Source organism: Dendrobates tinctorius, unplaced genomic scaffold, assembly GCF_039654945.1.
Source record: "Dendrobates tinctorius isolate UK_male_01 unplaced genomic scaffold, ASM3965494v1 ptg000054l, whole genome shotgun sequence".
Taxonomy (NCBI): domain Eukaryota; kingdom Metazoa; phylum Chordata; class Amphibia; order Anura; family Dendrobatidae; genus Dendrobates; species Dendrobates tinctorius.
The window spans coordinates 4,081,519-4,109,044 of NW_027361722.1; the positions used below are offsets into that span (position 1 = coordinate 4,081,519).

A 27,526-nucleotide genomic window follows, 5' to 3' on the forward strand; every position below is an offset into this window, starting at 1 on the left:
GAGACCCAGCTTTCTCACACTGGGCCCTACATTATGCTGCAAAATTTGTTGGTAGTCTTCTGACTTCATAATGCCATGCACACGGTCAAGCTGTCCAGTGCCAGAGGCAGCAAAGCAACCCCAAAACATCAGGGAACCTCCGCCATGTTTGACTGTAGGGACCGTGTTCTTTTCTTTGAATGCCTCTTTTTTTCTCCTGTAAACTCTATGTTGATGCCTTTGCCCAAAAAGCTCTAATTTTGTCTCATCTGACCAGAGAACATTCTTCCAAAACGTTTCAGGGTTTTTCAGGTAAGTTTTGGCAAACTCCAGCCTGGCTTTTTTATGTCTTGGGGTAAGAAGTGGGGTCTTCCTGGGTCTCCTACCATACAGTCCCTTTTCATTGAGACGTTGATGGATAGTACGGGTTGACACTGTTGTACCCTCGGACTGCAGGACAGCTTGAACTTGTTTGGATGTTCGTCGAGGTTCTTTATCCAACATCCGCACAATCTTGCGTTGAAATCTCTTGTCAATTTTTCTTTTCTGTCCACATCTAGGGAGGTTAGCCACAGTGCCATGGGCTTTAAACTTCTTGATGACACTGCGCACGGTAGACACAGGAACATTCAGGTCTTTGGAGATGGACTTGTAGCCTTGAGATTGCTCATGCTTCCTCACAATTTGGTTTCTCAAGTCCTCAGACAGTTCTTTGGTCTTCTTTCTTTTCTCCATGCTCAATGTGGTACACACAAGGACACAGGACAGAGGTTCCGTCAACTTTAATCCATGTCAACTGGCTGCAAGTGTGATTTAGTTATTGCCAACACCTGTTAGGTGCCACAGGTAAGTTACAGGTGCTGCTAATTACACAAATTAGAGAAGCATCACATGATTTTTCGAGCAGTGCCAATACTTTTGTCCACCCTCTTTTTTATGTTTGGTGTGGAATTATATCCAATTTGGCTTTAGGACAATTCTTTTTGTGTTTTTTCATTTAAGACAAATTAAATGAAGATAATAACAAAGAATTTGTGTTTGCAATCATTTTCACGAAGAAACTGAGTATTATCTGACAGAATTGCAGGGGTGTCAATACTTTTGGCCACAACTGTATATGAGGCCATTATACTGTACGGAGCACTATGTGGGGCCTTTATACTGTATATAGCACTATATGGGGCCATTATACTGTATGGAGGACTGTGTGAGGCCATTATACTGTACGGAGCATAATGTGGGACCCTTTATACTGTATAGTTAACTATGTGGGACCTATTATACTGTATGGAGCAATATTTGTAGATTGTGAGCCCTCGCAGGCAGGGTCCTCTTTCCTCGTGTACCACATGTATTGATTAAGATTATTGTACTTGCTTTTTATTATGTATACCCCTCTTCACATGTAAAGCTCGATGGAATAAATGGAGCTATAATGATAGATAAATCATAATAACAATAATGATATATGGGGTCCATTATACTGTATGGAGCACTATGTGGGTCGATTATACTGTATGGAGCATTATATGGGGCTCATTATTCTGTATGGATGACTATGTGGTGCCCATTATACTGTATGGAGGACTGTGTGGGGCCATTATACTGTATGGAGCAATATACGGGACCCATTATACTGTATGGAGGACTGTGTGGGGCCATTATACTGTATGGAGGACTGTGTGGGTATTACAGTTGGAAGATCATACTGTCATGGGTTAACCATTCTTTGCTGGGAGGATTGAGGGAGGGGTACAGTAGGGTCATCATACCGTCCTGTGTTTGTGGGGGGGGGCACTTTATTATTCAAGGATCTTTTTTATTCTTTGTTATTACATATCTATATTAGGCCATTTGCTTTTTACTGCTCTTACATATTATATTATTCTACTGTTTATTAATTAAGATGCACTTTGTTTGGGGGACAACCGCTTTAAGTTTGTTTCCATTTGAAAAAGTTCATTGTTATATTTGATAAGAAAAAACTTCCTGAACTGTAGGAGTTTTTGTAATAAATATGAAGGTTGGCCGGGCTTTGTCCGAACTTTTAATGTTGACCTCCAGTTTGACCTCCCTGCTTCTAGGTCCTAGATTTGCTGCCTTCCCTGCACTGCGCCGTGTGGTTGGAGCGCCATCTAGTGTGTGGAAGTGATTTCACGTAAACAGCGATAGCAGAACAGATCTTGCATAAAATGTCAGTATGATTTCATTTAACCCCTTTCTGCCATGATGCACAACATTGAAAGGGTTAAACCAGCTCCCAAAACCTTCACTTTTAATTTTTTTTTTATTAAATCACAGGATTAAACTCTTGCAATCGCGACTCGCGAGCGACGACGTGGAGTTTTCCCTGTTACTTATTAGGGTAACACATTGGACACAACCTGAGTTTTCGTGGTAAATTCAGACATTAAGACATGAGGTTCAGAAGTGCATAGCATAAGAGAAGATGGCGACGGTAGTGACGCCAATCAGACCAGGGTGCCGGTGCTGTGGGCAGTGGGTGCGTGCGCCGGGGGCAGGATGTTTCCTCCTTTCTTGCCCAGCAGTAGAATCTCCTCTTTCAGACCCGCGATCTCTTCGGCTTGCATCTCCACCAGCTGCAGGAGCTTCTGCCTTTCCTGGACTTCGGCTTTTCGCGGTCCCTGGAATTCTTCACCCTGCGCAGAGAACAGATTTTAGAAGATGACCCCCCAGACCCCGGCCCTGCAGCGTCCTTCACCAACAGCCCGGTCAGCTAAAATCATAATTGCATCGGTTTTGTGGGGACCATTTACATATTTCTGAGGAAATGGAGAGCATACTGAAGATTTGGTCACAACAGTTCGTTATAAATGGGGTAAAATCAGTGAATCTTCTCTAGAAGCCAGGTCCTTCCTAACACAATACAGTGGATTAAAGGATGAAGAGACTGCACACAGCGCCTGCAGAGAAAAATAAGACTGCACACAGCGCCTGCAGAGAAGAATAAGACTGCACACAGCGCCTGCACAGGAGAATAAGACTGCACACAGCGCCTGCACAGGAGAATAAGACTGCACACAGCGCCTGCACAGGAGAATAAGACTGCACACAGCGCCTGCACAGGAGAATAAGACTGCACACAGCGCCTGCAGAGAAGAATAAGACTGCACACAGCGCCTGCAGAGAAGAATAACACTGCACACAGCGCCTGCAGAGAAGAATAAGACTGCACACAGCGCCTGCACAGGAGAATAAGACTGCACACAGCGCCTGCAGAGAAGAATAAGACTGCACACAGCGCCTGCACAGGAGAATAAGGCTGGAGTCACACTAACCTGCGCAAAATACGGTCAGTATTTTACATGCGTAATACGGATGACAGACCCCTAAACAGTGCTCCGTATTTCATCCGTAATCAAGGTGTGGTCGCGTTTTTTGCGCATGTCAGCATCCGTATGTAATCCGTATGTAATCCGTATGTAATCCGTATGGTGACATTTTCTCGCAGGCTTGCAAAATGGACATATAATGGAGCCCTATGACAGTTTTAATAAAGAAATGAAAGAATAGATATAGACACATAGAATGCATATACACTCACTGGCCACTTTATTAGGTACACCTGTCCAACTGTGTGTTAAGACTTAATTTCTAATCAGCCAATCACATGGCGGCAACTCAGTGCATTTAGGCATGTAGACATGGTCAAGACAATCTCCTGCAGTTCAAACCGAGCATCAGTATGGGGAAGAAAGGTGATTTGAGTGCCTTTGAACGTGGCATGATTGTTGGTGCCAGAAGGGCTGGTCTGAGAATTTCAGAAACTGCTGATCTACTGGGATTTTCACGCACAACCATCTCTATGGTTTACAGAGAATGGTCCGAAAAAGAAAAAAAATCCAGTGAGCGGCAGTTCTGTGGCCGGAAATGCCATGTTGATGCCAGAGGTCAGAGGAGAATGGGCAGACTGGTTCGAGCTGATAGAAAGGCAACAGTGACTCAAATTGCCACCCGTTACAACCAAGGTAGGCAGAAGAGCATCTCTGAACGCACAGTGCGTCGAACTTTGAGGCAGATGGGCTACAGCAGCAGAAGACCACACCGGGTACCACTCCTCTCAGCTAAGAACAGGAAACTGAGGCTACAATTTGCACAAGCTCATCGAAATTGGACAGTAGAAGATTGGAAAAACGTTGCCTGGTCTGATGAGTCTCGATTTCTGCTGCGACATTCGGATGGTAGGGTCAGAATTTGGCGTAAACAACATGAAAGCATGGATCCATCCTGCCTTGTATCAACGGTTCAGGCTGGTGGTGGTGGTGTCATGGTGTGGGGAATTTTTTCTGGGCACTCTTTGGGCCCCTTGGTACCAATTGAGCATCGTTGCAACGCCACAGCCTACCTGAGAATTGTTGCTGACCATGTCCATCCCTTTATGACCACAATGTACCCAACATCTGATGGCTACTTTCAGCAGGATAATGCGCCATGTCATAAAGCTCGAATCATCTCAGATTGGTTTCTTGAACATGACAATGAGTTTACTGTACTCAAATGGCCTCCTCAGTCACCAGATCTCAATCCAATAGAGCATCTTTGGGATGTGGTGGAACGGGAGATTCGCATCAGGGATGTGCAGCCGACAAATCTGCGCCAACTGTGTGATGCCATCATGTCAATATGGTCCAAAATCTCTGAGGAATGCTTCCAGCACCTTGTTGAATCTCTGCCACGAAGAATTGAGGCAGTTCTGAAGGCAAAAGGGGGTCCAACCCCTTACTAGCATGGTGTACCTAATAAAGTGGCCAGTGAGTGTATATATATATATATATATATATATATGTATTCTATGAGTCTATATCTATTCTTTCATTTCTTTATTAAAACTGTCAGTGTGAGTTTACTGTATAGTGCACTGAATTGCCGGCTTTGCTCAAAGACACCTGGTGCGTATTTCTCGCAAGTCACACGTGTGGTCCGTGTGTAATCCGTATTTTTTGCGCACCCATAGACTTGCATTGGCGTATTACGGGCGTAGTACGCTGACAATCGCAGCATGCTGCGAGTGGCACGGAGCGTAGAATACGGATGAGAAATATACGGCTGGTGCGAGTGACCCCATAGAGAATCATTGGTCCGTGTGTAATGCGTGCTTTTTGCGCCTCTCACTCTCCCGTATTCCTCGCCAGTGTGACCCCGGCCTAAGACTGCACACAGCGCCTGCACAGGAGAATAAGACTGCACACAGCGCCTGCACAGGAGAATAAGACTGCACACAGTGCCTGCACAGAAGAATAAGACTGCACACAGTGCCTGCACAGGAGAATAAGACTGCACACAGCGCCTGCACAGAAGAATAAGACTGCACACAGCGCCTGCACAGGAGAATAAGACTGCACACAGTGCCTGCACAGGAGAATAAGACTGCACACAGTGCCTGCACAGGAGAATAAGACTGCACACAGCACCTGCACAGGAGAATAAGACTGCACACAGCGCCTGCACAGGAGAATAAGACTGCACACAGCGCCTGCACAGAAGAATAAGACTGCACACAGCGCCTGCACAGAAGAATAAGACTGCACACAGTGCCTGCACAGAAGAATAAGACTGCACACAGCGTCTGCAGAGAAGAATAAGACTGCACACAGCGCCTGCACAGGAGAATAAGACTGCACACAGCGCCTGCAAAGAAGAATAAGACTGCACACAGCGCCTGCACAGGAGAATAAGACTGCACACAGTGCCAGCACAGGAGAATAAGACTTCACACAGCATCTGCACAGGAGAACAAGACTGCACACAGCGCCTGCAGAGAAGAATAAGACTGCACACAGCGCCTGCACAGAAGAATAAGACTGCACACAACACCTGCACAGGAGAATAAGACTGCACACAACACCTGCACAGGAGAATAAGACTGCACACAGCGCCTGCACAGGAGAATAAGACTGCACACAGCGCCTGCACAGGAGAATAAGACTGCACACAGCGCCTGCACAGGAGAATAAGACTGCACACAGCGCCTGCACAGGATAATAAGACTGCACACAGCGCCTGCAGAGAAGAATAAGACTGCACACAGCGCCTGCACAGGAGAATAAGACCGCACACAGCGCCTGCACAGGAGAATAAGACTGCACACAGCGCCTGCACAGGAGAATAAGACTGCACACAGCATCTGCACAGAAGAATAAGACTGCACACAGTGTCTGCACAGGAGAATAAGACTGCACACAGCGTCTGCACAGGAGAATAAGACTGCACACAGCGTCTGCACAGGAGAATAAGACTGCACACAGCGCCTGCAGAGAATAAGACTGCACACAGCGCCTGCAGAGAAGAATAAGACTGCACACAGCACCTGCACAGGAGAATAAGAGTGCACACAGCACCTGCACAGGAGAATAAGGCTGGAGTCACACTAACCTGCGCAAAATACGGTCAGTATTTTACATGCGTAATACGGATGACAGACCCCTAAACAGTGCTCCGTATGTCATCCGTAATCAAGGTGTGGTCGCGTATTTTGCGCATGTCAGCATCCGTATGTAATCCGTATGGCGAGATTTTCTCGCAGGCTTGCAAAATGGACATATAATGGAGCCCTATGACAGTTTTAATAAAGAAATGAAAGAATAGATATAGACACATAGAATGCATATATATATATATATATTTTTATATATATATATATATATATATATGTATTCTATGTGTTTATATCTATTCTTTCATTTCTTTATTAAACCTGTCAGTGTGAGTTTACTGTATAGCGCACTGAATTGCCGGCTTTGCTAAAAGACACCTGGTGCGTATTTCTCGCAAGTCACACGTGTGGTCCGTGTGTAATCCGTATTTTTTGCGCACCCATAGACTTGCATTGGCGTATTACGGGCGTAGTACGCTGACAATTGCAGCATGCTGCGAGTGGCACGGAGTGTAGGATACTGAGGAGAAATATACGCCTGGTGCGAGTGACCCCATAGAGAATCATTGGTCCATGTCTAATGCGTGCTTTTAGCGCCTCTCACTCTCCCGTATTCCTCGCCAGTGTGACCCCGGCCTAAGACTGCACACAGTGCCTGCACAGAAGAATAAGACTGCACACAGCGTCTGCAGAGAAGAATAAGACTGCACACAGCGCCTGCACAGGAGAATAAGACTGCACACAGCGCCTGCAGAGAAGAATAAGACTGCACACAGCGCCTGCAAATAAGAATAAGACTGCACACAGTGCCTGCAAATAAGAATAAGACTGCACACAGCGCCTGCACAGAAGAATAAGACTGCACACAACACCTGCACAGGAGAATAAGACTGCACACAGCGCCTGCAAAGGAGAATAAGACTGCACACAGCGCCTGCACAGGAGAATAAGACTGCACACAGCGCCTGCACAGGAGAATAAGACTGCACACAGCGCCTGCACAGGATAAGACTGCACACAGCGCCTGCAGAGAAGAATAAGACTGCACACAGCGCCTGCACAGGAGAATAAGACCGCACACAGCGCCTGCACAGGAGAATAAGACTGCACACAGCGCCTGCACAGGAGAATAAGACTGCACACAGCATCTGCACAGAAGAATAAGACTGCACACAGCGTCTGCACAGGAGAATAAGACTGCACACAGCGTCTGCACAGGAGAATAAGACTGCACACAGCGCCTGCAGAGAAGAATAAGACTGCACACAGCGCCTGCAGAGAAGAATAAGACTGCACACAGCACCTGCACAGGAGAATAAGAGTGCACACAGCACCTGCACAGGAGAATAAGGCTGGAGTCACACTAACCTGCGCAAAATACGGTCAGTATTTTACATGTGTAATACGGATGACAGACCCCTAAACAGTGCTCCGTATTTCATCCGTAATCAAGGTGTGGTCGCGTATTTTGCGCATGTCAGCATCCGTATGTAATCCGTATGGCGAGATTTTCTCGCAGGCTTGCAAAATGGACATATAATGGAGCCCTATGACAGTTTTAATAAAGAAATGAAAGAATAGATATAGACACATAGAATGCATATATATATATATATATATATATATATATATATATATATATGCATTCTATGTTTTTATATCTATTGTTTCATTTCTTTATTAAACCTGTCAGTGTGAGTTTACTGTATAGCGCACTGAATTGCCGGCTTTGCTAAAAGATACCGGGTGCGTATTTCTCGCAAGTCACACGTGTGGTCCGTGTGTAATCCGTATTTTTTGCGCACCCATAGACTTGCATTGGCGTATTACGGGCGTAGTACGCTGACAATCGCAGCATGCTGCGAGTGGCACGGAGTGTAGGATACTGAGGAGAAATATACGGCTGGTGCGAGGGACCCCGTAGAGAATCATTTGTCCGTGTGTAATGCGTGCTTTTAGCGCCTCTCACTCTCCCGTATTCCTCGCCAGTGTGACCCCGGCCTAAGACTGCACACAGCGCCTGCACAGGAGAATAAGACTGCACACAGTGCCTGCACAGAAGAATAAGACTGCACACAGTGCCTGCACAAGAGAATAAGACTGCACACAGTGCCTGCACAGAAGAATAAGACTGCACACAGTGCCTGCACAGGAGAATAAGACTGCACACAGCGCCTGCACAGAAGAATAAGACTGCACACAGCGCCTGCACAGGAGAATAAGACTGCACACAGCGCCTGCACAGGAGAATAAGACTGCACACAGGGCCTGCACAGGAGAATAAGACTGCACACAGCGCCTGCACAGGAGAATAAGACTGCACACAGCATCTGCACAGGAGAATAAGACTGCACACAGCGCCTGCACAGGAGAATAAGACTGCACACAGCGCCTGCATAGGAGAATAAGACTGCACACCGCACCTGCACAGGAGAATAAGACTGCACACAGCGCCTGCATAGGAGAATAAGACTGCACACCGCACCTGCACAGGAGAATAAGACTGCACACAGCGCCTGCACAGGAGAATAAGACTGCACACAGTGCCTGCACAGAAGAATAAGACTGCACACAGCATCTGCACAGGAGAAAAAGACTGCACAGAACACCTGCACAGGAGAATAAGACTGCACACAGCGCCTGCACAGGAGAATAAGGCTGCACACAGCATCTGCACAGGAGAATAAGACTGCACACAGCGCCTGCACAGGAGAATAAAACTGCACACAACACCTGCAGAGAAGAATAAGACTGCACAGGAGAATAAGACTGCACACAGCGCCTGCAGAGAAGAATAAGACTGCACACAGCACCTGCACAGAAGAATAAGACTGCACACAGCGCCTGCACAGAAGAATAAGACTGCACACAGCGCCTGCACAGGAGAATAAGACTGCACACAGCGCCTGCACAGGAGAATAAGACTGCACACAGCGCCTGCACAGGAGAATAAGACTGCACACAGCACCTGCACAGGAGAATAAGACTGCACACAGCATCTGCACAGGAGAATAAGACTGCACACAGCGCCTGCACAGGAGAATAAGACTGTACACAGCGCCTGCATAGGAGAATAAGACTGCACACAGCGCCTGCACAGGAGAATAAGACTGCACACAGTGCCTGCACAGAAGAATAAGACTGCACACAGTGCCTGCACAGAAGAATAAGACTGCACACAGCATCTGCACAGGAGAATAAGACTGCACAGAACACCTGCACAGGAGAATAAGACTGCACACAGCGCCTGCACTGGAGAATAAGGCTGCACACAGCATCTGCACAGGAGAATAAGACTGCACACCGCACCTGCATAGGAGAATAAGACTGCACACAGCGCCTGCACAGGAGAATAAGACTGCACACAGTGCCTGCACAGAAGAATAAGACTGCACACAGCATCTGCACAGGAGAATAAGACTGCACAGAACACCTGCACAGGAGAATAAGACTGCACACAGCGCCTGCACAGGAGAATAAGGCTGCACACAGCATCTGCACAGGAGAATAAGACTGCACACAGCGCCTGCACAGGAGAATAAGACTGCACACAACACCTGCAGAGAAGAATAAGACTGCACAGGAGAATAAGACTGCACACAGCGCCTGCAGAGAAGAATAAGACTGCACACAGCGCCTGCACAGAAGAATAAGGCCGGAGTCACACTGGCGAGGAATACGGGAGAGTGAGAGGCGCTAAAACCATGCATTAGACACGGACAAATGATTCTCTATGGGGTCCCTCGCACCAGCCGTATATTTCTCCTCAGTATCCTACACTCCGTGACACTCGCAGCAGGCTGCGATTGTCAGCGTACTACGCCCGTAATACGCCAATGCAAGTCTATGGGTGCGCAAAAAATACGGATTACACACGGACCACACACATGTATACCCCTCTTCACATGTAAAGCTCGATGGAATAAATGGAGCTATAATGATAGATAAATCATAATAACAATAATGATATATGGGGTCCATTATACTGTATGGAGCACTATGTGGGTCGATTATACTGTATGGAGCATTATATGGGGCTCATTATTCTGTATGGATGACTATGTGGTGCCCATTATACTGTATGGAGGACTGTGTGGGGCCATTATACTGTATGGAGCAATATACGGGACCCATTATACTGTATGGAGGACTGTGTGGGGCCATTATACTGTATGGAGGACTGTGTGGGTATTACAGTTGGAAGATCATACTGTCATGGGTTAACCATTCTTTGCTGGGAGGATTGAGGGAGGGGTACAGTAGGGTCATCATACCGTCCTGTGTTTGTGGGGGGGGGCACTTTATTATTCAAGGATCTTTTTTATTCTTTGTTATTACATATCTATATTAGGCCATTTGCTTTTTACTGCTCTTACATATTATATTATTCTACTGTTTATTAATTAAGATGCACTTTGTTTGGGGGACAACCGCTTTAAGTTTGTTTCCATTTGAAAAAGTTCATTGTTATATTTGATAAGAAAAAACTTCCTGAACTGTAGGAGTTTTTGTAATAAATATGAAGGTTGGCCGGGCTTTGTCCGAACTTTTAATGTTGACCTCCAGTTTGACCTCCCTGCTTCTAGGTCCTAGATTTGCTGCCTTCCCTGCACTGCGCCGTGTGGTTGGAGCGCCATCTAGTGTGTGGAAGTGATTTCACGTAAACAGCGATAGCAGAACAGATCTTGCATAAAATGTCAGTATGATTTCATTTAACCCCTTTCTGCCATGATGCACAACATTGAAAGGGTTAAACCAGCTCCCAAAACCTTCACTTTTAATTTTTTTTTTATTAAATCACAGGATTAAACTCTTGCAATCGCGACTCGCGAGCGACGACGTGGAGTTTTCCCTGTTACTTATTAGGGTAACACATTGGACACAACCTGAGTTTTCGTGGTAAATTCAGACATTAAGACATGAGGTTCAGAAGTGCATAGCATAAGAGAAGATGGCGACGGTAGTGACGCCAATCAGACCAGGGTGCCGGTGCTGTGGGCAGTGGGTGCGTGCGCCGGGGGCAGGATGTTTCCTCCTTTCTTGCCCAGCAGTAGAATCTCCTCTTTCAGACCCGCGATCTCTTCGGCTTGCATCTCCACCAGCTGCAGGAGCTTCTGCCTTTCCTGGACTTCGGCTTTTCGCGGTCCCTGGAATTCTTCACCCTGCGCAGAGAACAGATTTTAGAAGATGACCCCCCAGACCCCGGCCCTGCAGCGTCCTTCACCAACAGCCCGGTCAGCTAAAATCATAATTGCATCGGTTTTGTGGGGACCATTTACATATTTCTGAGGAAATGGAGAGCATACTGAAGATTTGGTCACAACAGTTCGTTATAAATGGGGTAAAATCAGTGAATCTTCTCTAGAAGCCAGGTCCTTCCTAACACAATACAGTGGATTAAAGGATGAAGAGACTGCACACAGCGCCTGCAGAGAAAAATAAGACTGCACACAGCGCCTGCAGAGAAGAATAAGACTGCACACAGCGCCTGCACAGGAGAATAAGACTGCACACAGCGCCTGCACAGGAGAATAAGACTGCACACAGCGCCTGCACAGGAGAATAAGACTGCACACAGCGCCTGCAGAGAAGAATAAGACTGCACACAGCGCCTGCAGAGAAGAATAACACTGCACACAGCGCCTGCAGAGAAGAATAAGACTGCACACAGCGCCTGCACAGGAGAATAAGACTGCACACAGCGCCTGCAGAGAAGAATAAGACTGCACACAGCGCCTGCACAGGAGAATAAGGCTGGAGTCACACTAACCTGCGCAAAATACGGTCAGTATTTTACATGCGTAATACGGATGACAGACCCCTAAACAGTGCTCCGTATTTCATCCGTAATCAAGGTGTGGTCGCGTATTTTGCGCATGTCAGCATCCGTATGTAATCCGTATGTAATCCGTATGTAATCCGTATGGTGGCATTTTCTCGCAGGCTTGCAAAATGGACATATAATGGAGCCCTATGACAGTTTTAATAAAGAAATGAAAGAATAGATATAGACACATAGAATGCATATATATATATGTATTCTATGTGTCTATATCTATTCTTTCTATCTTTATTAAACCTGTCAGTGTGAGTTTACTGTATCGCGCACTGAATTGCCGGCTTTGCTCAAAGACACCTGGTGCGTATTTCTCGCAAGTCACACGTGTGGTCCGTGTGTAATCCGTATTTTTTGCGCACCCATAGACTTGCATTGGCGTATTACGGGCGTAGTACGCTGACAATCGCAGCATGCTGCGAGTGGCACGGAGCGTAGAATACGGATGAGAAATATACGGCTGGTGCGAGTGACCCCATAGAGAATCATTGGTCCGTGTGTAATGCGTGCTTTTTGCGCCTCTCACTCTCCCGTATTCCTCGCCAGTGTGACCCCGGCCTAAGACTGCACACAGCGCCTGCACAGGAGAATAAGACTGCACACAGCGCCTGCACAGGAGAATAAGACTGCACACAGTGCCTGCACAGAAGAATAAGACTGCACACAGTGCCTGCACAGGAGAATAAGACTGCACACAGCGCCTGCACAGAAGAATAAGACTGCACACAGCGCCTGCACAGGAGAATAAGACTGCACACAGCGCCTGCACAGGAGAATAAGACTGCACACAGTGCCTGCACAGGAGAATAAGACTGCACACAGCGCCTGCACAGGAGAATAAGACTGCACACAGCGCCTGCACAGGAGGATAAGACTGCACACAGCGCCTGCACAGGAGAATAAGACTGCACACAGCGCCTGCAGAGAAGAATAAGACTGCACACAGCGCCTGCACAGAAGAATAAGACTGCACACAGTGCCTGCACAGAAGAATAAGACTGCACACAGCGTCTGCAGAGAAGAATAAGACTGCACACAGCACCTGCACAGGAGAATAAGACTGCACACAGCGCCTGCAAAGAAGAATAAGACTGCACACAGCGCCTGCACAGGAGAATAAGACTGCACACAGTGCCAGCACAGGAGAATAAGACTTCACACAGCATCTGCACAGGAGAATAAGACTGCACACAGCGCCTGCAGAGAAGAATAAGACTGCACACAGCGCCTGCACAGAAGAATAAGACTGCACACAGCACCTGCACAGGAGAATAAGACTGCACACAGCGCCTGCACAGGAGAATAAGACTGCACACAGCGCCTGCACAGGAGAATAAGACTGCACACAGCGCCTGCACAGGAGAATAAGACTGCACACAGCGCCTGCAGAGAAGAATAAGACTGCACACAGCGCCTGCACAGGAGAATAAGACCGCACACAGCGCCTGCACAGGAGAATAAGACTGCACACAGCGCCTGCACAGGAGAATAAGACTGCACACAGCGCCTGCACAGGAGAATAAGACTGCACACAGCATCTGCACAGAAGAATAAGACTGCACACAGCGTCTGCACAGGAGAATAAGACTGCACACAGCGTCTGCACAGGAGAATAAGACTGCACACAGCGCCTGCAGAGAAGAATAAGACTGCACACAGCGCCTGCAGAGAAGAATAAGACTGCACACAGCACCTGCACAGGAGAATAAGAGTGCACACAGCACCTGCACAGGAGAATAAGGCTGGAGTCACACTAACCTGCGCAAAATACGGTCAGTATTTTACATGTGTAATACGGATGACAGACCCCTAAACAGTGCTCCGTATTTCATCCGTAATCAAGGTGTGGTCGCGTATTTTGCGCATGTCAGCATCCGTATGTAATCCGTATGGCGAGATTTTATCGCAGGCTTGCAAAATGGACATATAATGGAGCCCTATGACAGTTTTAATAAAGAAATGAAAGAATAGATATAGACACATAGAATGCATATATATATATATATATATATATTTTTATATATATATATATATATGTATTCTATGTGTTTATATCTATTCTTTCATTTCTTTATTAAACCTGTCAGTGTGAGTTTACTGTATAGCGCACTGAATTGCCGGCTTTGCTAAAAGACACCTGGTGCGTATTTCTCGCAAGTCACACGTGTGGTCCGTGTGTAATCCGTATTTTTTGCGCACCCATAGACTTGCATTGGCGTATTACGGGCGTAGTACGCTGACAATTGCAGCATGCTGCGAGTGGCACGGAGTGTAGGATACTGAGGAGAAATATACGGCTGGTGCGAGGGACCCCATAGAGAATCATTGGTCCATGTCTAATGCGTGCTTTTAGCGCCTCTCACTCTCCCGTATTCCTCGCCAGTGTGACCCCGGCCTAAGACTGCACACAGTGCCTGCACAGAAGAATAAGACTGCACACAGCGTCTGCAGAGAAGAATAAGACTGCACACAGCGCCTGCACAGGAGAATAAGACTGCACACAGCGCCTGCAGAGAAGAATAAGACTGCACACAGCGCCTGCAAATAAGAATAAGACTGCACACAGTGCCTGCAAATAAGAATAAGACTGCACACAGCGCCTGCACAGAAGAATAAGACTGCACACAACACCTGCACAGGAGAATAAGACTGCACACAGCGCCTGCAAAGGAGAATAAGACTGCACACAGCGCCTGCACAGGAGAATAAGACTGCACACAGCGCCTGCACAGGAGAATAAGACTGCACACAGCGCCTGCACAGGAGAATAAGACTGCACACAGCGCCTGCACAGGAGAATAAGACTGCACACAGCGCCTGCACAGGAGAATAAGACTGCACACAACGCCTGCACAGGAGAATAAGACTGCACACAGCGCCTGCAGAGAAGAATAGGACTGCACACAGCGCCTGCAGAGAAGAATAAGACTGCACACAGCGCCTGCAGAGAAGAATAAGACTGCACACAGCGCCTGCAGAGAAGAATAAGACTGCACACAGCGCCTGCAGAGAAGAATAAGACTGCACACAGCGCCTGCAGAGAAGAATAAGACTGCACACAGCGTCTGCAGAGAAGAATAAGACTGCACACAGCGCCTGCACAGGAGAATAAGACCGCACACAGCGCCTGCACAGGAGACTAAAACTGCACACAGCGCCTGCACAGGAGAATAAGACTGCACACAGCATCTGCACAGAAGAATAAGACTGCACAGAAGAATAAGACTGCACACAGGGTCTGCACAGGAGAATAAGACTGCACACAGCGCCTGCAGAGAAGAATAAGACTGCACACAGCGCCTGCAGAGAAGAATAAGACTGCACACAGCGCCTGCACAGGAGAAAAAGACTGCACACAGTGCCTGCACAGGAGAATAAGGCTGGAGTCACACTAACCTGCGCAAAATACGGTCAGTATTTTACATGCGTAATACGGATGACAGACCCCTAAACAGTGCTCCGTATTTCATCCGTAATCAAGGTGTGGTCGTGTATTTTGCGCATGTCAGCATCCGTATGTAATCCGTATGGCATCCGTATGGTGAGATTTTCTCGCAGGCTTGCAAAATGGACATATAATGGAGCCCTATGACAGTTTTAATAAAGAAATGAAAGAATAGATATAGACACATAGAATGCATATATATATATATATATATATATGCATTCTATGTGTTTATATCTATTGTTTCATTTCTTTATTAAACCTGTCAGTGTGAGTTTACTGTATAGCGCACTGAATTGCCGGCTTTGCTAAAAGACACCGGGTGCGTATTTCTCGCAAGTCACACGTGTGGTCCGTGTGTAATCCGTATTTTTTGCGCACCCATAGACTTGCATTGGCGTATTACGGGCGTAGTACGCTGACAATCGCAGCATGCTGCGAGTGGCACGGAGTGTAGGATACTGAGGAGAAATATACGGCTGGTGCGAGGGACCCCGTAGAGAATCATTTGTCCGTGTGTAATGCGTGCTTTTAGCGCCTCTCACTCTCCCGTATTCCTCGCCAGTGTGACCCCGGCCTAAGACTGCACACAGCGCCTGCACAGGAGAATAAGACTGCACACAGTGCCTGCACAGAAGAATAAGACTGCACACAGTGCCTGCACAGGAGAATAAGACTGCACACAGTGCCTGCACAGAAGAATAAGACTGCACACAGCGCCTGCACAGGAGAATAAGACTGCACACAGCGCCTGCACAGGAGAATAAGACTGCACACAGCGCCTGCACAGGAGAATAAGACTGCACACAGCGCCTGCACAGGAGAATAAGACTGCACACAGCGCCTGCACAGGAGAATAAGACTGCACACAGCGCCTGCACAGGAGAATAAGACTGCACACAGTGCCTGCACAGGAGAATAAGACTGCACACAGCGCCTGCACAGGAGAATAAGACTGCACACAGCATCTGCACAGGAGAATAAGACTGCACACAGCGCCTGCACAGGAGAATAAGACTGCACACAGCGCCTGCATAGGAGAATAAGACTGCACACCGCACCTGCACAGGAGAATAAGACTGCACACAGCGCCTGCATAGGAGAATAAGACTGCACACCGCACCTGCACAGGAGAATAAGACTGCACACAGCGCCTGCACAGGAGAATAAGACTGCACACAGTGCCTGCACAGAAGAATAAGACTGCACACAGCATCTGCACAGGAGAAAAAGACTGCACAGAACACCTGCACAGGAGAATAAGACTGCACACAGCGCCTGCACAGGAGAATAAGGCTGCACACAGCATCTGCACAGGAGAATAAGACTGCACACAGCGCCTGCACAGGAGAATAAAACTGCACACAACACCTGCAGAGAAGAATAAGACTGCACAGGAGAATAAGACTGCACACAGCGCCTGCAGAGAAGAATAAGACTGCACACAGCACCTGCACAGAAGAATAAGACTGCACACAGCGCCTGCACAGAAGAATAAGACTGCACACAGCGCCTGCACAGGAGAATAAGACTGCACACAGCGCCTGCACAGGAGAATAAGACTGCACACAGCGCCTGCACAGGAGAATAAGACTGCACACAGCACCTGCACAGGAGAATAAGACTGCACACAGCATCTGCACAGGAGAATAAGACTGCACACAGCGCCTGCACAGGAGAATAAGACTGCACACAGCGCCTGCATAGGAGAATAAGACTGCACACAGCGCCTGCACAGGAGAATAAGACTGCACACAGTGCCTGCACAGAAGAATAAGACTGCACACAGTGCCTGCACAGAAGAATAAGACTGCACACAGCATCTGCACAGGAGAATAAGACTGCACAGGAGAATAAGACTGCACAGAACACCTGCACAGGAGAATAAGACTGCACACAGCGCCTGCACAGGAGAATAAGGCTGCACACAGCATCTGCACAGGAGAATAAGACTGCACACCGCACCTGCATAGGAGAATAAGACTGCACACAGCGCCTGCACAGGAGAATAAGACTGCACACAGTGCCTGCACAGAAGAATAAGACTGCACACAGCATCTGCACAGGAGAATAAGACTGCACAGAACACCTGCACAGGAGAATAAGACTGCACACAGCGCCTGCACAGGAGAATAAGGCTGCACACAGCATCTGCACAGGAGAATAAGACTGCACACAGCGCCTGCACAGGAGAATAAGACTGCACACAACACCTGCAGAGAAGAATAAGACTGCACAGGAGAATAAGACTGCACACAGCGCCTGCAGAGAAGAATAAGACTGCACACAGCGCCTGCACAGAAGAATAAGGCCGGAGTCACACTGGCGAGGAATACGGGAGAGTGAGAGGCGCTAAAACCATGCATTAGACACGGACAAATGATTCTCTATGGGGTCCCTCGCACCAGCCGTATATTTCTCCTCAGTATCCTACACTCCGTGCCACTCGCAGCAGGCTGCGATTGTCAGCGTACTACGCCCGTAATACGCCAATGCAAGTCTATGGGTGCGCAAAAAATACGGATTACACACGGACCACACACATGTGACCTGCGAGCAATACGCACCCGGTGTCTTTTAGCAAAGCCGGCAATTCAGTGCGCTATACAGTAAACTCACACTGACAGGTTTAATAAAGAAGCAAAAGAATAGATATAGACACATAGAATAAATAAATATATATATATATGCATTCTATGTGTCTATATCTATTCTTTCATTTCTTTATTAAAACTGTCATAGGGCTCCATTATATGTCCATTTTGCAAGCCTGCGAGAAAATCTCGCCATACGGATTACATACGGATGCTGACATGCGCAAAATACGCGACCACACCTTGATTACGGATGACATACGGAGCACTGTTTAGGGGTCTGTCATCCGTATTACGCATGTAAAATACAGAGCGTATTTTGCGCAGGTTAGTGTGACTCCAGCCTAAGACTGCACACAGCACCTGCACAGGAGAATAAGGCTGGAGTCACACTAACCTGCGCAAAATACGCTCTGTATTTTACATGCGTAATACGGATGACAGACCCCTAAACAGTGCTCCGTATGTCATCCGTAATCAAGGTGTGGTCGTGTATTTTGCACATGTCAGCATCCGTATGTAATCCGTATGGCGAGATTTTCTCCCAGGCTTGCAAAATGGACATATAATGGATCCCTATGACAGGGTTTCTAACAGAAACCAAAGAATTGATATAGACACATAGAATGTGTATATATATATATATATATATATATATGTATTCTATGTGTCTATATCTATTCTTTCGCTTCTTTATTAAAACTGTCAGTGTGAGTTTACTGTATAGCGCACTGAATTGCCGGCTTTGCTAAAAGACACCGGGTGCGTATTTCTCGCAGGTCACCTGTGTGGTCCGTGTGTAATCCGTATTTTTTGCGCACCCATAGACTTGCATTGGCGTATTACGGGCGTAGTACGCTGACAATTGCAGCATGCTGCGAGTGGCACGGAGTGTAGGATACTGAGGAGAAATATACGGCTGGTGAGAGGGACCCCATAGAGAATCATTGGTCCATGTCTAATGCGTGCTTTTAGCGCCTCTCACTCTCCCGTATTCCTCGCCAGTGTGACCCCGGCCTAAGACTGCACACAGCGCCTGCACAGAAGAATAAGACTGCACACAGCGTCTGCAGAGAAGAATAAGACTGCACACAGCGCCTGCACAGGAGAATAAGACTGCACACAGCGCCTGCAAATAAGAATAAGACTGCACACAGCGCCTGCACAGGAGAATAAGACTTCACACAGCATCTGCACAGGAGAATAAGACTGCACACAGCGCCTGCAGAGAAGAATAAGACTGCACACAGCGCCTGCAGAGAAGAATAAGACTGCACACAGCGCCTGCACAGGAGAATAAGACTGCACACAGCGCCTGCACAGGAGAATAAGACTGCACACAGCACATGCACAGGAGAATAAGACTGCACACAGCGCCTGCACAGGAGAATAAGACTGCACACAGCGCCTGCAGAGAAGAATAAGACTGCACACAGCGCCTGCAGAGAAGAATAAGACTGCACACAGCGCCTGCAGAGAAGAATAAGACTGCACACAGCGCCTGCACAAGAGAATAAGACCGCACACAGCGCCTGCACAGGAGAATAAGACTGCACACAGCGCCTGCACAGGAGAATAAGACTGCACACAGCATCTGCACAGAAGAATAAGACTGCACAGAAGAATAAGACTGCACACAGCGTCTGCACAGGAGAATAAGACTGCACACAGCGCCTGCAGAGAAGAATAAGACTGCACACAGCGCCTGCAGAGAAGAATAAGACTGCACACAGCACCTGCACAGGAGAATAAGACTGCACACAGTGCCTGCACAGAAGAATAAGGCTGGAGTCACACTAACCTGCGCAAAATACGGTCAGTATTTTACATGCGTAATACGGATGACAGACCCCTAAACAGTGCTCCGTATTTCATCCATAATCAAGGTGTGGTCGCTTATTTTGCGCATGTCAGCATCCGTATGTAATCCGTATGGCATCCGTATGGTGAGATTTTCTCGCAGGCTTGCAAAATGGACATATAATGGAGCCCTATGACAGTTTTAATAAAGAAATGAAAGAATAGATATAGACACATAGAATGCATATATATATGTATTCTATGTGTTTGTATCTATTGTTTCATTTCTTTATTAAACCTGTCAGTGTGAGTTTACTGTATCACGCACTGAATTGCCGGCTTTGCTAAAAGACACCGGGTGCGTATTTCTCGCAAGTCACACGTGTGCTCCGTGTGTAATCCGTATTTTTTGCGCACCCATAGACTTGCATTGGCGTATTACGGGCGTAGTACGCTGACAATCGCAGCATGCTGCGAGTGGCACGGAGTGTAGGATACTGAGGAGAAATATACGGCTGGTGCGAGGGACCCCATAGAGAATCATTGGTCCGTGTGTAATGCGTGCTTTTAGCGCCTCTCACTCTCCCGTATTCCTCGCCAGTGTGACCCCGGCCTAAGACTGCACACAGCGCCTGCACAGGAGAATAAGACTGCACACAGTGCCTGCACAGGAGAATAAGACTGCACACAGCGCCTGCACAGAAGAATAAGACTGCACACAGCGCCTGCACAGGAGAATAAGACTGCACACAGCGCCTGCACAGGAGAATAAGACTGCACACAGTGCCTGCACAGGAGAATAAGACTGCACACAGCGCCTGCACAGGAGAATAAGACTGCACACAGCATCTGCACAGGAGAATAAGACTGCACACAGCGCCTGCACAGGAGAATAAGACTGCACACAGCGCCTGCATAGGAGAATAAGACTGCACACCGCACCTGCACAGGAGAATAAGACTGCACACAGCGCCTGCACAGGAGAATAAGACTGCACACAGTGCCTGCACAGGAGAATAAGACTGCACACAGCATCTGCACAGGAGAATAAGACTGCACAGAACACCTGCACAGGAGAATAAGACTGCACACAGCGCCTGCACAGGAGAATAAGGCTGCACACAGCATCTGCACAGGAGAATAAGACTGCACAGAAGAATAAGACTGCACACAACACCTGCAGAGAAGAATAAGACTGCACAGGAGAATAAGACTGCACACAGCGCCTGCAGAGAAGAATAAGACTGCACACAGCGCCTGCACAGAAGAATAAGGCCGGAGTCACACTGGCGAGGAACACGGGAGAGTGAGAGGCGCTAAAACCACGCATTAGACACGGACAAATGATTCTCTATGGGGTCCCTCGCACCAGCCGTATATTTCTCCTCAGTATCCTACACTCCGTGCCACTCGCAGCATGCTGCGATTGTCAGCGTACTACGCCCGTAATACGCCAATGCAAGTCTATGGGTGCGCAAAAAATACGGATTACACACGGACCACACACATGTGACCTGCGAGCAATACGCACCCGGTGTCTTTTAGCAAAGCCGGCAATTCAGTGCACGATACAGTAAACTCACACTGACAGGTTTAATAAAGAAGCGAAAGAATAGATATAGACACATAGAATAAATAAATATATATATATGCATTCTATGTGTCTATATCTATTCTTTGGTTTCTGTTAGAAACCCTGTCATAGGGCTCCATTATATGTCCATTTTGCAAGCCTGCGAGAAAATCTCGCCATACGGATTACATACGGATGCTGACATGCGCAAAATACGCGACCTCACCTTGATTACGGATGACATACGGAGCACTGTTTAGGGGTCTGTCATCCGTATTACGCATGTAAAATACAGAGCGTATTTTGCGCAGGTTAGTGTGACTCCAGCGTAAGACTGCACACAGCACCTGCACAGGAGAATAAGGCTGGAGTCACACTAACCTGCGCAAAATACGCTCTGTATTTTACATGCGTAATACGGATGACAGACCCCTAAACAGTGCTCCGTATGTCATCCGTAATCAAGGTGAGGTCGCGTATTTTGCGCATGTCAGCATCCGTATGTAATCCGTATGGTGAGATTTTCTCGCAGGCTTGCAAAATGGACATATAATGGAGCCCTATGACAGGGTTTCTAACAGAAACCAAAGAATAGATATAGACACATAGAATGCATATATATATATTTATTTATTCTATGTGTCTATATCTATTCTTTCGCTTCTTTATTAAACCTGTCAGTGTGAGTTTACTGTATCGCGCACTGAATTGCCGGCTTTGCTAAAAGACACCGGGTGCGTATTTCTCGCAGGTCACCTGTGTGGTCCGTGTGTAATCCGTATTTTTTGCGCACCCATAGACTTGCATTGGCGTACTACGGGCGTAGTACGCTGACAATCGCAGCCTGCTGTGATTGGCACGGAGCGTAGGATACTGAGGAGAAATATACGCCTGGTGCGAGGGACCCCATAGAGAATCATTGGTCCGTGTCTAATGCGTGCTTTTAGCGCCTCTCACTCTGCCGTATTCCTCGCCAGTGTGACCCCGGCCTAAGACTGCACACAGCAACACAGCATCTGCACAGAAGAATAAGACTGCACAGAAGAATAAGACTGCACAGAAGAATAAGACTGCACAGAAGAATAAGACTGCACAGAAGAATAAGACTGCACAGAAGAATAAGACTGCACAGAAGAATAAGACTGCACACAGCATCTACACAGTAGCGTAAGACTGCACAGTCACTGCACAAGATAATAAGAATAAGATTGCATACAGCGACTGCAAATATTGTGTGTGCTTATGTGTATATACATACAGTACACATACACACACGCACACAGTCATGGCCGAAAGCGTTGGCACCCTTGAAATTGCTCCAGTATTTCTCCCAAAAAATTATTGCACATTCATTTCCTTTGTGTATTGTAACAAAATGAAAAAATCCAAATTGGACATAATTTCACACAAAACCCTCAAAATGGGCCAGACAAAATTGTTGGCACCCTCAACCGAATATTTGGTCACGCCCTTTGGAATAAATAACTGCAATAAATCGCTTCCTATAACCATCCACAAGCTTCTTACACCTCTCAGCTGGAATTTTGGACAACTATTTTTACAAATATATGAAGGCGTCTTCTCCCAACAGCAATTGTAAGATCTGTCCACAGGTGATCAATGGGATTTAGATCTGGACTCACTGCTGCCACTTCAGAGCTCTACAGCACCTTGTTTACATCAATTTCTGGGGTCAACTAGAAGTATGTTTGAGGTAATTGTTCTGCTGGAAGACCCATGACCTAGGGCACAAACCCAGCTCTGACACTAGGCATTATATTGCCACCCAAAATCTTTTGGTAATCTTCACATTTCATGATGCCTTGCATACAGTCAAGGCCCCCAGTGCCAGAGGCAGCAAAACAACCCAAAATATCTGAGAACCTCCACTATATTTGACTGTAGGTACTGTGTTCTTTTCTTTGTAGCCTCATTCTGTTTACTGTAAACAGTAGAGTGATGTGCTTCACCAAAAAGCTCTGTCTTGGTATCTTGGTCTCATCTGTCCACAAGACGTTTTTTCAGAAGGATTCTGACTTACTAACATACATTTTGGCAAAATTTAGTCTAGCTTTTTTATGTCTCTGTGTCAGCAGTGGGGTCCTCCTGGGTCTCCTGCCATAGCGTTTCATTTCATTCACATGTAGACAGATAGTTGCTGCTGACATTGATGCACCCCGAGCCTGCAGGACAGTTGGAATTTCTGTGGAACTTGATTGGGGCTGCATATCCATCATCTGGACTATCCTGCGTTGCAACCTTTCATCATTTTTTCTCGGCCGACCACTTTCAGGGAGATTAGCTACAGTGCCATGGGTTGTAAACTTTTTGATTATGTTGTGAACTGTGGAAAAAGGAATATCAAGATCTCTGGAGATGGACTTGTTACCTGGAGATTGTTGATATTGTTCAAAGATTTTGGTGCTCAAGACCTCAGACAGTTCTCTTCTCCTCTTTCTGTTCTCCATGCTTAGTGTGGCTCACACAGACACATAATGAAAAGATTGAGTTACCTTCTCCCCTTTTTATCTGGTTTCAGATGTGATTTTCATATTGCCCACACCTGTTACTTACCACAGGTGAGTGTGAACGAGCATCACATACTTGAAACAAAAATCGTTTACCCAAAAATTTTGGAAAGGTGTCAATAAAGTTATTTGGCCCATTTTTGTTGTTTCATGTGAAATTATGTCCAATTTGCCTTTTTTTCCCTCTGTTTTATGTGTTGTTCCAATACACACCAAGGAAATAAATGTGTGGAATTGAAATAAGTTTCTGGGAGAAATACTTCATTTTCTGGAACAATTTCAAAGGTGCCAACACTTTTGCCAATGCCTGTATATATATGTACACACATACACACAATGTGGACCTTTGTTTCTCCTCCCAGACCCACCACAGCAGTTTGCTGAGCATCCAGCTTGGCCTCTATGGTCTTCTGTTCGGTCAGCAGATCGTTCAGCTTCTCCATCTTCTTTGTCTGCTCCCGTGTGATTTCCATCAGGCTCCTCTTTGTTTCCATCACCTTTATCTTTTGAAGACAGGAGAAGAATATGGTGAAGAATATAGTGAGAAAAGAACGTCGACATCACAGAGAAGTGGGCACCCCCATCCAGATGAGAGATCTGTTTCCTTGACTCAAAGCCTGAGGCTGCACTACCGAGAGATTCTGATGCTTCCAAGTCTCATCATCCATCATCCTCGTCAATACTCACATACATTATATGGACAGAAAACACCGATCTTACTCACTGAATTCTATTTTATTGTTCAGCCTCATCACCCCCCGATATATAACATTTGGCCCCTAGGTGCAGATCTGGTGCCATCGCTTCTTGATCTTTAACATCCAGCCCCTCGCCCCCCCGGTGTATAATTTTCAGCCAAATTTCCCCCAGCATATAACCTCTGGCCCCAATTCCCTCGGTGTATAACCTCCGGCCCCAATTCCCTCTGCGTATAACCTCCAGCCCCAAGCCCCCGGTATATAGCCTCCGGCCCCCCGCCCATGGTAACATAACACAGTAACATAGATAGCAAGGCTGAAAAAAGCCATTTGTCCTTCCAGTGCAGCCTATATTCTGTCAGAATAAATCCCCAGATCTACGTCCTTCTAAAGATCCTAATAACTGTAAGATACAATATTGTTACGCTCCAGGAAGACATCCAGGCTTCTCTTGAACCCCTCGACAGAGTTCACCATCACCACCTCCTCAGGCAGGGAATTCCAGATTCTCACTGCCCTAACTGTAAAGAATCCTCTTCTCTGTTGGTGGAAAAACCTTCTCCCCTCCAGACGCAGAGAATGACCCCTTGTGACCGTAACCTTCCTTGGTATAAACAGATCCTCGGAGAGATATCTGTATTGTCCCCTTATATACTTATACATGGTTATTAGATCGCCCCTCAGTCATCTTTTTTTCTAGACTAAATAATCCTAATTTTGCTAATCTCTCTGGGTATTGTATTCCCTCATCCCCTTTATTAATTTTGTTGCCCTCCTTTGTACCCGCTCTAGTTCCATTATATCCTTCCTGAGCACCGGTGCCCAAAACTGTACACAGTACTCCATGTGCGGTGTAACCAGAGATTTGTACAGAGGCAGTATAATGCTCTCATTATGTGTATCCAGACCTCTTTTAATGCACCCCATTATCCTCTTTGCCTTGGCAGCCGCTGCCTGGCACTGGCTGCTCCAGGTAAGTTTATCATTAACTAGGATCCCCAAGTCCTTCTCCATGTCAGATTTACCCAGTGGTTTACTGTTCAGTGTGTAATGGTGATATTGATTCCTTCTTCCCATGTGTATAACCTTACATTTATCATTGGTAAACCGCATCTGCCACCTTTCGGCCCAGGTTTCCAACTTATCCAGATCCATTTGCAGCAGAATACTATCTTCTCTTGTACTGACTGCTTTACACAGTTTTGTATCATCTGCAAATATCGATATTTTACTGTGCAAACCTTCTACCAGATGGTTAATACATATGTTGAAGAGAAGAGATCCCAACACCGACCCCTGCCGTCCCCACAGGTCACAGTGACCCAGTTAGAGAATATCCCATTGTGGTGCAGTGACCGCTGTGTCCGCTAGGGGGCACTGTGTGGGTGTCCCAGGACAGCCGTATAAGCATTTCCATTACCCTGATAGGTGTAGGATACTGAAAGATCATAATGATCAGCAGAGGTACTGCTGAGTAGAACGTTCCGTTACAATGTGTCAGGGAAGCCTGTGTGTTGCTGTGTGCAATAGGACCTTGGGTGAGGTCATAGTCATGTGATCACCTGTGGGTGTGGTTATGGACCATATAAGGTACCTGAGGTCTGGTCACATGAGGGTGAATGCTGGGACCTGATTGGTCTAGTTTGGAAGGTCCCGTGTGGAGAAGGATCTCCTCACTAACAGCACGTGTGGACGCTGTGACTAATGGCGATGTGTGCCTGACCGTTCCCAGGGAGAGGGAAGGAACATTAGCAGTGTAAAGCCGCATGCAAGGTAACCCGGAGACGGGACTACAACTGAGAGACTGTACAGCCTGCTGGCTAGATGAAGCACAGCCTGTGTGACTAGGAGGCTATAGGGGAGCAGAGCTCCAGTGTGAAGATACCCTGATGTCTGCTAGAAGACTGTTGCATGTTACTGCTGGAGGTTTATGAAGGATGAATAAACCTCTTGGACTATGATTTGTTGGAAAATCCTGTGCCGGACGTGTTTTGATCGCTGCAAGCGAGAACCCCCTACTTACATGACAGCGCTACCTCACAAATGGTGGAGAATGCGGGCAATATAGTAGCCTTGTTGTTGGGGGCAACGGAAAAGGACTGCCAAAAAAAAACTTTGTTGCTAAGGGCTGCGGTTCCAACAGCACGTTGCAGTGCTGGCATCACTGAACCAGGAGGGCTGACTGTTGTGGAAGCCGTATTCTGACAGCAGCTCAGTGAAAGAGACTGATGATTGCTAGGGCGCCTCTGCGGATAAGAGGTACCCGAGGACCTGTGTGGCCGACACAGGTAACGACAGGTGTTCGTTGTTGTACTGACCTGGATTAGTGAGCAAGGTCCTGGAGGGTCAGTGTTGGGAGGTTCTGGGAGAGGAATCGGATCCCTGGAACATGTGATATGACCTTGGACCTGGTGAGGCCGGTGTGTTGGGAGACCCTGGGAGGAGGGTCTGCTCCCTGAATAGCACCCGGTGTGCCCTGTGTGTTGGACGGTCTCAGGCGGAGACGGTACGTCCTGAATAGCGCACAGACAGGATACGTGAGTTTTTTGGAGTTTTTCGTGCATGTGTTTTTTCTCTTTCCTCTGCAAAACCTGAAGGTGCTTGCTGTGGCTCAGTGGGGTCACGAAGGTCTCGCAGCACAGGGACCTGGTGTTTTCCTTTTTTGGGTTCTCCTCTTTG

The 27,526-nt window shown here is 47.1% G+C and overlaps 2 protein-coding genes across 3 annotated transcripts in view; one reads left to right on the forward strand and one right to left on the reverse strand.

Annotated features, from left to right (window-relative positions):
* COX17 (cytochrome c oxidase copper chaperone COX17) overlaps nucleotides 1-27,526 on the forward strand; it is a 329,935-nt gene that overhangs the window by 215,090 nt on the left and 87,319 nt on the right. The gene's annotated exons all lie outside the window — the stretch shown is intronic.
* The window catches only part of CFAP44 (cilia and flagella associated protein 44), a 108,380-nt gene continuing 81,923 nt past the window's right edge, over nucleotides 1,070-27,526 (reverse strand). The window contains exons 34-36 of one of the 2 annotated variants that reach the window (XM_073577027.1): nucleotides 24,518-24,652; nucleotides 11,353-11,535; nucleotides 1,070-2,639 (exon numbers count right to left, since the gene is read on the reverse strand). In XM_073577027.1, coding sequence (XP_073433128.1) covers nucleotides 2,451-2,639; nucleotides 11,353-11,535; nucleotides 24,518-24,652 — 507 coding nt within the window. In that variant the 3' untranslated portion in view covers nucleotides 1,070-2,450. Of the gene's footprint in view, nucleotides 2,640-11,143; nucleotides 11,536-24,517; nucleotides 24,653-27,526 lie in introns of those variants that run through there. The other variant, XM_073577026.1, reaches the window with a different exon arrangement.